Source organism: Anguilla rostrata, chromosome 8, assembly GCF_018555375.3.
Source record: "Anguilla rostrata isolate EN2019 chromosome 8, ASM1855537v3, whole genome shotgun sequence".
Classification (NCBI taxonomy): Eukaryota; Metazoa; Chordata; class Actinopteri; order Anguilliformes; family Anguillidae; genus Anguilla; species Anguilla rostrata.
Window position 1 is genome coordinate 10,156,061 of NC_057940.1, and position 11,778 is coordinate 10,167,838.

The window sequence follows — 11,778 nt, forward strand, 5'->3', positions numbered from 1 at the left end:
GTGTGTGTGAGCCTGTCTGATGCTCTTGGGACAATGATGCCATGTCTGCCAGAAAAATGTTCAGTTAAATTAACTCTGTTAGAGTTTAATGAATACTGGACATTTTACTGGGTGTGTGTGGTGTGTTGGAGATCTGTGTGCTGTGTATTGTGTGGGAGTATGGTGCATACAAAATTTGTGATGTAAGTGATGCAATGCTGCTTCTCAGTGTGTTTGATTTCCAGTCTAGCATGCTGCGTTGGGCGCATATTCAGTGAAATACAGGCCATGCCTGCAAACATGCGAACGGCACAAAGACCTGTTGTGTCAGCCAAACTGTTAGAGCCACTTAATCATGCAACTAAAACCCTGCCTCGGTTCCGCGTGGATGACATCACCGCCGGCACGTGGCAGCTCTAGCCCCGGTGATCCGATGAGCGCCCGGGCAGAACTTAACGCCGACAGCTCTGACAAACACAACACTGACATCAGAGCGTGTGCAAAAAAAAGGCCGGAACTCATACCAGCATTCCGTCTGCCTATCTCCAGCTTCAAATACTGTACTGTACTCTCTATCTCTCATTCCATCTCTCTGTCTCAGTCTCTGTATCTTTCTATCAATTCAATTCAATATGATTTACATAAATAGAATACATACAATAAATATTGCCAAAGCATTATGATTGAGCTATACACACACACACACAGACATATACAAATAGACGGATTAAAGTAAAAACCAACATAAAGTGTCTTAGTAAGGTGCTGGGCGACCACAAGCCACCAGAACAGCTTCAATGCACTTTGGCATAGATTCTACAAATCTCTGGAACACCAGTCGTTCAAAACATATTTCCTCATTTGGTGTTTTGATGATGGCGGTGGAGAGCGCTGTCTAACACTTTGGTCCAAAATCTCCCATTGGTGTTCAATTGGGTTGAGATCTGGTGACTGCCAAGGCCATAGCATACGATTCACATCATTTTTATCTCATCAAACAATTCAGTGACCCCTCGTGCCCTGTGGGTGGGGGCATTGTCATCCTGGAAGAGACCACTCCCATCAGGATACAAATGCTTCACCATAGAATAAAGGTGACCATGCCAGAAAAATGCCCCCCACAGCATAACACAGCCAAAGGACCCCCTCACTGTAGAAGTCAACCATGCAGGCCTGTACAGTTCTCTTGGTCTACACCACACAAGCAGTCGCCCACTTGTCAAGAATATGGTGAAGGATGACTCATCTGATCATGGCCTATGTTTTCTGGACCACTGAACTCCCAAATGTGCTTGAACTCCCAAATTTGTCCTTGTGATGAGAGGTTTATGCACTGCGACCCCACTACAATATCCTTATCTATGTAGTTGTTGACAGACTGTTCTTGCTGACACAGCCTGTTCATGTCCTGCATTGACGTTCTCAGTTTTTCCGTACATATTGCACCAAAGCACGAGCATCACAGCCAATGAATGTGCACTTTCAACCAGAATTTCTGATCCTATTCACTGATGTCTTTCCCATAGATCTAAATGCAGATGCCACTTTAGTTACTGTTGCTATAAGAATATTAGCCTGTTAAATAATCTTTGTGACTGAAGCTCCTGCCATCTATGCCCCAATAAAAAACCCTTTTTCAATGTCACTTTGATCTTTTCCTCTTGCCATCCTTGATCCAAAATCAAGGTCAACTGGGCCTGCTCAGCATTTCTATACATGCCACATTATGGGATGTTAGTTGCTTAATTGTGTCATGCAGTACACTTATAGGGAAGAATCTACATTCGCAGTAGTTCTCTAAGCATTTATTCATGTCACATATATGTGTGTGTATGCATATATGCATATATGTATATATATATATATATATATATATATATATATACATATATACGTACATACATATGTATAAAAAAAATAAATTAAAAAAAATTGTGTCAATGTCTCTTTGTCTCACACTCTCACACTCTTCCTCTCTCATATGAATTTTAAAAATGTAAGAGGAGTCCATGGGTGTGGATAAGAGCCCTTGCTAAGTGCCTGAGATGTAAAGCGAGAGTGTAAAATGTCTCTCTCTCTCAGCTGCCTGGCCGCGCCGTGCGTTTTTTTCACGCGTCAGGTCCAACGTTCCTTCAGCTGCCGCTCAGAGGCGCAGCGGGGTCAGCTGACGCCACCGAAGATTCCGCTGCGCCGGGCGGCTTGTGACTCGCGGCGGGTGACGACGCGCAGCAGAGCGGGGGGGGGGGGGGAAGAGACCGCACTAAACCCGACACGACCGCGACACGACCGCTGGTCCTCCAGCCCTGAGCCAGGAAACCTCACTCAGCAGGAATGTGAACTTTACCCCACTGAGAAAAAAAATGCCGAGTTCCATTTTTCATACATATTTTCAATAAAAAACATGCATCTGTTTTTGGTTTTTTTTTCCCTAGTGGCAGGGCCAGCAAAGCTGACATTAATTGTTTAAAAATTTCACCGTACCGAAAGTGAGGCTTAAACAGTTTCAGCAGTATGTTTCAAACGTGCTTTATAAATTAAATTTACTGCTATTCACTTACTTAAACCCCCATTCACTGGCCATTAAGTCCAAGCGCCTACCCATTCATCTTGACTTCATATTCCAGTACACGCACACTTGTACCAATCATAACTCATTTTAAACAATGAAAAGACTTGATGGATTTAATGGCCTATTCTCATCATGTACTCTACACACATCTACACATGCATGTGAATCCATGCAACGCAATCGGAAAAAAACACCTACAACATGCATATGCCTCTCTGTATCTGTTTGAACGAATGCTCTATGTATGCAAGTAACTTATATTTACATATACATTTTCATAGTGTACTGAAAGCACTTTAAAAAATAAAAAATGTTTTTTTAGAGCAGACGATACTGTGTACACGTATTAAGGTTATCTTCATAATCATGCAATTATGAAGTTATTCCATTCAAATTATTTTTCGAAATGTAAGAGACAATATAAAAGTGAGGGACAAAACAAACACACGTATAAGCGGGAACAGAGCCACTGGAAGTTGATCAAGACACTCGCTGTCATGACAACCGCAATGACAACAAAGCAACAGAAGGCAGACGTTGACCTCATCCGTCTAATAGAGTGAGTGCATGTGAAGACAGCTCAAGGAATCTCGCTGAAATCTCATTACAGACGGCCGCTCTCTCAGGAACGCCTCGCGTTTGGCGGTCACGCTGTGCCCTCCTCCGATCGATACGGACCCATTCATTTGAAAATGAGTCCTTTAATGGAGTCCTCTTCAAACGCTCCTTTTTTATTTATTTTTTTCTTTCCCAGCACAATTTCTTTTTTTTTTAAATTGGTGATTGTAAAAGAAGGGCCACAGTCTAAATTCGTTCTCCAATTTAATACTCCGTAAGGCAGCCAATAATTTACTTTATTGTCACTAAATACGAGATGGACATTACATTTCAAAGACTGCACATAGTGTTTGAGTGGACCTAGCATGGGATTAATTGGACCTACCAGGAGCACAGCAGTTCATCTTGCCCGTAAGGCACTTTCAGCATTTCATGGTACAGTGCACATCCTTTTCCCTGGATTTCATTCCCTACTGCAGGGGTGCCATTCTCCAGGGCTGGGCTGCAGGAATCTGCAGTTCTCTTTCCACCAGCAGCCCCCGAGAATAAAGGCGTGCGGATTCTTTAAGCCATCAGCGAATCAGACGAATCACCGGTGCGATGCAGATTTTTGGCCTGGGTCACGCACCTCGAGACAGACACAGGTGTGCAGCCGTTCCCCTCGTATGAGCGCGAAACTGCAGACGGGGGCCCCACCCCTTCGCCCGAGGGTGTGGGGGGGGGGGGGGGGGAGGAGAAGATGTGTCTGCCATGACATCATCAGTCAAACCAGTTCCTGTGCTGAGTAAGGGAGGCTCACACCCTTAGCAGGCCACAGCAGGCCCCAGAACAGCCCAGGGCCCTATCAGAGCCCCACACGTTCAGCTCTATACCAATACATACCCCTCTCTCTCCATACGATATTGGGTAAATGCATGGTGTTTATTGCCATATATAGTTTATAGGGTTGAATGGATGGGGTATAGAGAGGTATGTCCCATCCATTCAATTCTATACACTGTAATAAACACCATGTGTTTATCTTATGCTGCCACAATATCCCACCATGCAATCCTCTGCCACTACACAGGCCTCTATTCAACTCATAAACATTATCATATACCCTTTATTTAAATATAAAAGCCACTACAAACCCGACACATTCAACCCTCTACCACCATACCCCACTTTTCAATCTTGAATGTCACTCCATACCCCTTTATACCTGATTGGCAATATGCCCTGAAAAGCACTTTGTACACACACCACACACACACACACACACACACACACACACGCACACACGCATGACTGTGACTCAGAATGCCAAGTCTGTCTTGAGCAACATGAAAAACCAAACGATGGTAAACACACTTCTGCCCACATGCACCCAACCTTCCCTACGCCCCCCCCCCCTTCCCCCTTCACCTGTATCAATATGAACTGCTGAGCCAATGTGACTGAAGCAGCTGGCCGTGAGTCAAATGCTGATTGGCTACAGCTGACACCCACCACAACACCCGTTTCTAGGACGGAACAAGGACAAGGCCATTCCCGCCATCCCCTTTGTCAACAGTGAAAAACCGTCACCTCGTACGCTCTGCACGGTATAAAGATCCACCGTGTAACGGCGTTTGAGGACCAGTGCCTTTTTCAAAAGCAAATAGCAAAGAATGAGTCATCATAACAGACTTTTTTTTTTTTTTTTACATCGCCAGTCTCCCTGGTGCCGTCTCCCATGGCAGTAAATACCTCCGTCTCTGCACGCTGGGGGAACCTGAGGCGCATAGCCGCCGAAAAGAACAGATCCACTTACAAATAAATAAGCACGGGGACATCTGTGACTCACAGCACATTTAATCCACATCAGCAGCGCGTCCACAGAAGAGGGGGGGGGGGGGACCTAATCTCGCTGCACAGTCTGCATATTGCACAAGGAGTACTCTCGCCCAGCTAAGACCCTAAAGCTTTGATATTGGACACAAGATCCAGGTCAGACAGCGGTCAGCCCACTGGTATAGGCTTTATGCAGCTATAGCACTGGACACACATGAAAAATTCACACATACACACAGGCAATTTAATACATTAAAATATGCATATGCATTACATTGTCAAGCACCAGCCGCATTGCATGCTGGGTCATGTGTATGCCGGACTCGCCTGAGAGCGTAGGATAAACAGCCTGCCTTGCGCCTGGCCTGTTCATGAGTGAACAGGGGCAGCAGCAGGGGTCAACCTCCTGCAGCTCTCACGCTAACGCTAAGCGCCGCGGTCTAACAGGGCACGAGGGCCAACTTTCCCTCACTTCGGTCCTAACGGGCCGTGCGTTCCTTCACACCGCTCTCTGAATTAGCGCAAGGTTAGGGTGGGGCGGTGCGCTCCCTCTCCTGACTGTCCCAACGAGCCACTGAGATTCCCTGGCGCTGTGCTTAATGGCGCTCCACACCCAGCACATCCGACCAATCAACTGACTTCTGTCAGGGATGGGTAGTATTTCACATACATGCATTTGCATGCATGTACAGTATTTGAAGGTCGCAGGTTTGATTCCCAGGTAGGACACTGCCGTTGTACCCTTGAGCCAGGCACAGGATATTGTATACCGAATGGCTTCAGTATGCAGAACATCCTGCTGTATAAACTGAAATAAGGACAGGTAGACAGTGGTAAGGACTAGACTTGTAACCGAAAGTCAGGTTCATCCCGGTATGACACTGCTTGTACCTTGAGCAAGGTACTTAACCTGCATTGCTTCAGCATATATCAGCTGTATATGGATACAATGTAAAATGCTTTGTAAGTTGTAGTCGCTCTGGATAAGACGTCCTAATGCCTGTAATGTAATGTAATGAAATGCTAGTAGTAAATGTCATGCGAATACGAGCCTTGCTACTTCGTAAATAATGCTCATAATGTTGCAATAAGTGGCTTTGTCTTTTTTGTGGTGCCACCTGCAAAGTGCCTCCTGTGTTTCTTGCAGCGGTTTTGATCAGACAAACAGCATGCGCAGCATTAGCAACCGCGCATTTGTGTTCGTCCTGGTCAAGGTGACTTCAAGCAGACTTTAAGTCTGCCCCATGAACACCTGAGCCTCAGATTAAGGTGCATTAAACGGCACATCACCCCATATGAAAGCGCATTAAGTCTGCCCACTCGCTGCACACGGTAAGCCAGGATGAAGGCTGCCCCCGCTAACAAGGGGCTCAAGCCGGACAGCGCTCAACAGACGGCCTACTGAAGGTCAGCACTTCAAAGAGACTGGCCTGCGCGATGGTCTGCCAGCACACCTCGAGAGGGAGTTCAGTGTGAATCAGAGGCAGACTGACCTCTGCTATAACTACCACTGACCTTTAAAAAACAATGGAAGAAGTGAGAACAGAAAGGGGCTGCTGGGTGGCTCATCCGGTGAAAGCGCTGTTCCGCTGCACCGGACGGGCTCCGTGGTCGAGCATCGAAATCCGGCCCAGTGCTGACTGTCGCAGGTAGCCTCTCACGGACACGCGCAACTGGCTATAGCGCCACCCATGGCAGGGAGGGGTATCAGCTGGCCTCAATGAGAGTACCGTATCACGTGTTTTCTTTGTTCAGATATTTGTGGGAGGTTTCTCTGTGACCTGCTGGCTTTACAATGGCTGGCACTGGCCATTCGGTGGGTTTGTGGTCTCAAGCAAGGAAATGCATGGGTGATGCACTTGCACATGACGTGCCTTCCACTGCCTTACATCTGAGTGAGTCTGACTTCCATCAAGGCATAATAAGAAATGGTGGCTGGCATATATCTCTCTCTCTCTCTCTCTCTCTCTCTCTCTCTCTCTCTCTCTCTCTCTCTCTCTCTCTCTCTCTCTCTCACACACACACACACACACACACACACTATATCACTGTGCTCCCAGCATTGATCCAATGCCAATGCCCAGCTTATGATGAAGCACTGATTGATTTAATCATTTAAAGTGATTGCTTTGGCTATACCGGGACTCCAGGCTATAGGCCTATGTATATGATAGAGGGAAAATAACAGATATAGATCAGAGCAATTTTATTTTTAGGGTTGGAAGGGAGGGTCTGTCGTGACTTATGAATGCTTATTTCGCAGCTTGGCTCTGGTCTTTACACTCTTATGTAGAACGCATCCTAAACTATCCCAAGAATAGAACTAGGCTTTGAAAAGAATTTACCGTCTTATACAAAGGTATAAAAAAAAAGAAAGCTCGCAAACAGCTTTCAAAACTGAAATGAGGGGCTTATGTTTACACATCCCCAAGATAATATTTCTTGATCTTCAATTTCAGTCTTTCATATTTTCCTCTAATAGATGGAAAGCCAATGTGTTTTCAGTGAGGTGAAGTGAACATGACCTCTGTTTTCACATAGAACTTATTGCTCACATTCACTATTTTTACCCTGGGGGTACAGGAGGGTCTTTCTGTCCTGGGGGCACAGAAGAGGCTCCCAATCCAGGCCTCTCCTGGCCCTCAGGCATCAGAAAAAGATTCTGGTGGACATGCAGTACAGGTACATCTAAGACACCAAACGGCAATTTGAGGGCACATGTACAGTTCCAGACTATTTGACTTAGTGCTATCTGGTCTAGATCAGACATGAGCAATACCCCATTACTAGAGGTTACCTCTTATAACTCTTATGTTCTGTGACTTAAGAGTCCACTATCTGTACCAGCAGTTCCAGCAGTCAACCGCTTGTTTATTGTGACATATGCAAACACACTCTGCTTCCAAATAAAGGCATGAATGACATCACAAGTTACAAGTCACATGTGTCCCACCCACATTTCCACAGACACTGCTAGGGCGAATAGCGGTGTATCACAGGTCATTATATACGCACTGCATCGTAAAGTTCGCAGACGAAACTCAAGCACGCACGGGTTGTTGTATTGTGAAACAACCTCTCGGTAGAAACCCACAGGCTGGCAGCTGTTCAGTCTTAATCACAAGGTTACACAGACAATCCCATGAGCAAAACTACACAGTTCCCGGAAAAAGTACTTCAGCATGCCAAGAAAACCAGGTCGCAGGTGAATGACATGGTATTTACGCACAGCATAGCACAGCACAGCATAGCACAGCACAGTTCAGCACAGCACAGTGCAGCTGGGCCTGGTTTTCCATAAGAGACGACCTTCAAGACCTGGGCAGCGTTCCCTCTCATTTCCATAATACACTGGTTTCACTGCACTGGCTCTGAGCCGGAGATGGAAATGGAGACGGTTCTCTCGTACAGGCGGTAGTTACGATCGTGTGAGTTGTCTGACAGCTGTCTGACAGCTCCACGGTGACAGCACAGTCCATCTGAGTGGGGTTCTGAGGGAGACCACACCAATCCGTGGACTCCCACTCAGCACAGAGTCTGCTTAGAAGAACAACTCCCTGTCATCGAGCCCTTCTCACGGCCATTCTCAACGCGGCCACAAGGGGAGCTGTTACACACGATTCTGCACCAGCGCGTGTTCCTCGCTTCGGTTTTTCCCTAAAATGTCCCTCGCAATTCTAGTCAAATATTTTCCACACTGTCCGCGCTGTCCCTACGTGACCCTTCTCCCTGCTCAGACACCGCCCAGACAGTCCTCAGTCACGCTGCTCGCCCATTCGCCGGAATACAAATTCATCCAGCCCGCAAGGACTGACACAGAGGGCAATCAAGCCTTGTCGCAAGACACGAAAACTACAGTTTAACTACACAAAACATGAAGAAAGAGTCACGTAACACGGTCATCCCCACTGTTTGTTTGCATTCGCAGCACACAGACGTGCCCTACAAACGCCATCCTCCGCTACACGGCAACAAACCGCGTTGAGAGTTTTCCCACGAGCCCTAATCTCAGCCTACCCGCTATCGCCTGGTAAACAAAGTTCAGAGTTCACCCCCCGCTTTGTCGACACAAAATGGACAAACTCCATTATTACATTACATTACATTACATTATAGGCATTTAGCAGACGCTCTTATCCAGAGCGACGTACAACAAGTGCATAGGTTCATGATGTAGAGGTGCAAAAGAAACACTAGAGTGAGTTCAGAGTCTGTCCCCTGCAGGCAGGCTGTGTAGAAGGAGCCGGGCACGGTACTTACTCAGCACATACAGGGAGAGGGTGATCCCGGCCAGGCAGAACCCCTCGAAGAAGCGCAGGGTGCTGAACATGGGGACGTTGACGGAGAAGGCCACCGTCAGCCCGAACACCACCATGAAGAGCACCGAGGTGATCAGCACGGGCCTCCGTCCGAACCTGCCGGACAGACACCACAGATAGACCACACGTCCCAAGAACGCGGCACACGGAATCGTGTTCCGTTTCTGACTCTTCACCCGTTTTTTTTTTTCTGACCAGATTCTCCACTTGGGGAATACGCGTCTCTTTGGGAACATTAGGTAGTGGCAGACGTGTTTCCTGATGAATGTTTACTGTAAATGTAATGCTCCTGAACGGAGAGTCGAGGCTACCAGAGCGACGGAGGCTTTTTTCGCCCGTTACGCATCGGTGGTCCTCTTCTCAATCTGCCACGTCGACGCGCCAAATCAATAAAGCCAATTTCAACTGCATTAGGGAGAGTGCCTTGGTGTTCTTTCTTTTTTTTTTATTTTTTTTAAAGTGAACCAGTTAAAAGATTTCAACAGACAATTTGCAAGGTATCGCGCTGCGATCTGCATCAGGGACGTTCAGAATCGATACATCGCATTCCGCAGGAACAAAAAACACGAAGCATAAGCTGTGCGCAGTACACACCTTATTTTCCTCCTTCATATATACAACTGTAGGCAAACATTGCTTTAGGTATCGTAAAACGAGCTACATGGACAAATACAGAACAGTACACACCAATAAGCATAACAAGACTGACGATGCCTAATATATTTTTTTGAATATATGCTTCATAAACATTTATATATTGCATAAGCTTTATATTTTAGAATTCATAATTCCTAAAAAAAATAGGAAAAAGAGACTCACCAGTCTGCCAGGACCCCCAACACCAAGTATCCAAATATGGAACCCACGAGCAAAGAGAACTTTGCGATGTGGACCTTCCATTCTGAATTGCACACCAAATTCCACTGTGGACAAAGGAAAAAAGGAATGTGTTACAAATCCACGCAGGCTCACGGAGCTCCCTTTGATGTGAAATACTGTGAATACCAGCAGGTGGAAGTATTGGGGGGGGAATGGGGGGTAGCCTTTGGGATGGGTGTTCATTAGGGCTGCCCCCTGAAAGTCGACGATTCGAATCATCTGTCAGAGACCCCTCAGTCGACTGAGATTTTTGGAGTTGAGCAGTTTTTTTTTTTTGGTTGGTTTTTTTCTTTTAAACCTGCTGGCCATTTCAAGGTCCTGACAATACCGTTTATTTAAACTGTTGTTTACATACGCATTATCTTCGACTAAAATAATTCAAATCTTAAATTGCTTCATATGTTAATTTATTCTTTTACATGTTTGTTTAGATGTATAGGCCTATATTAGGCTTCTTATATTTAAAGAGAAATAAATAAGTAGCCTAGGCCCCTATCCTGTTGAAGAAGATATGTCAGTTATTTCAAAGCGGACAATGCCTGGAATTTATTTAAACTGTTTAATTTGCTTGTTCATTTTTAACGTTTAAAGCAAAATAAAAAAGTTATATGTGCTAGGTTTAACCAGAAATAACTATGTAGCCTACGGTCTCATTATTCCGACACATGATTCCGACAAATCCGCACACCGGCTAATGCATTGTCGGCAATTCAAATCAGCCATCTGGCGTCATATGCAGTTGTCAACGGATTTATTGATTTTAAATACTCAAAAAAATGTTCATATGACTTTGTTGCAGTTGACTATGTTAACGTGGTTTAAATAAGCACTGAAACGCATGCCAATGTACTATTTTGCCAGAAGGTCTTACAGACCTCTATATAGCCTATAAAATGAATAGTCGAATCGTCGTATTGAACTGCCGAATCCGATTTGACTAAGAAAATTCTGAGTCGGGCACAGCCCTAGTGTTCATGTGACCTTTCTGAAACTTGTATGAGGACAGTCCTTCCCCTGATAAGGCCTTGTCAGTGGAATGTGGCCTATGATTTATCAATGAAAGAACAGGTAATGCAATCAGCATAAAGCCCAGGCTCTCAATTGCAAACAAATAAGGTCAAAGGACTCATTTTGCAGACTCTGGACATTGTACTGGACTCCTTCCAGTGTCTTCGGTGACTGGACATTAGTTTTGGGCTGAGAGGCGGGGGTGGGAGAGTATCGGGTTTACCTGGGATCCTCACATCTCAAATGGAGCCACTGTGCGGAAAATTATCAGCATTCCAGGCAACGTTCCAGGCCTCAGCGAGCCCTCATCCGATAGGAATACCAATCCGCTATCTCAGCTCATTAAAGGGAGCCGGCACCGGGGCGATCAGCTGTGGAACTGTCACTCAAAAGCGTGAAATAGGGGGAAAATGAGAACTCCGCTTCCCAGACATTAAACTGTCATGATGCGGCCCGGTAGAGCGCCTGGCGGTAATGCATGGAGATTATTCCTTAGCATTTCCCTGCACTGTTTCATCTGCACATCAAGGGAAACCCCCCCCCCCCAAAAAAAAAAACCCAGTGAATATGATGGCTTCTTTGAGCTGTGAGGGAACTGATGCCATTCGCAGACTGGACAAATCATGCAGTGATTTTGTTTTTCCATACAGT

General features: G+C 45.8%; 1 protein-coding gene across 1 annotated transcript in view; it reads right to left on the reverse strand.

The window, feature by feature from the left end:
• Nucleotides 1-11,778, reverse strand: part of LOC135260762 (solute carrier family 22 member 23-like) — a 43,093-nt gene that overhangs the window by 16,597 nt on the left and 14,718 nt on the right. The window contains exons 2-3 of the mRNA XM_064346290.1: nucleotides 10,060-10,163; nucleotides 9,182-9,336 (exon numbers count right to left, since the gene is read on the reverse strand). Coding sequence (XP_064202360.1) covers nucleotides 9,182-9,336; nucleotides 10,060-10,163 — 259 coding nt within the window. The remainder of the gene's footprint in view (nucleotides 1-9,181; nucleotides 9,337-10,059; nucleotides 10,164-11,778) is intronic.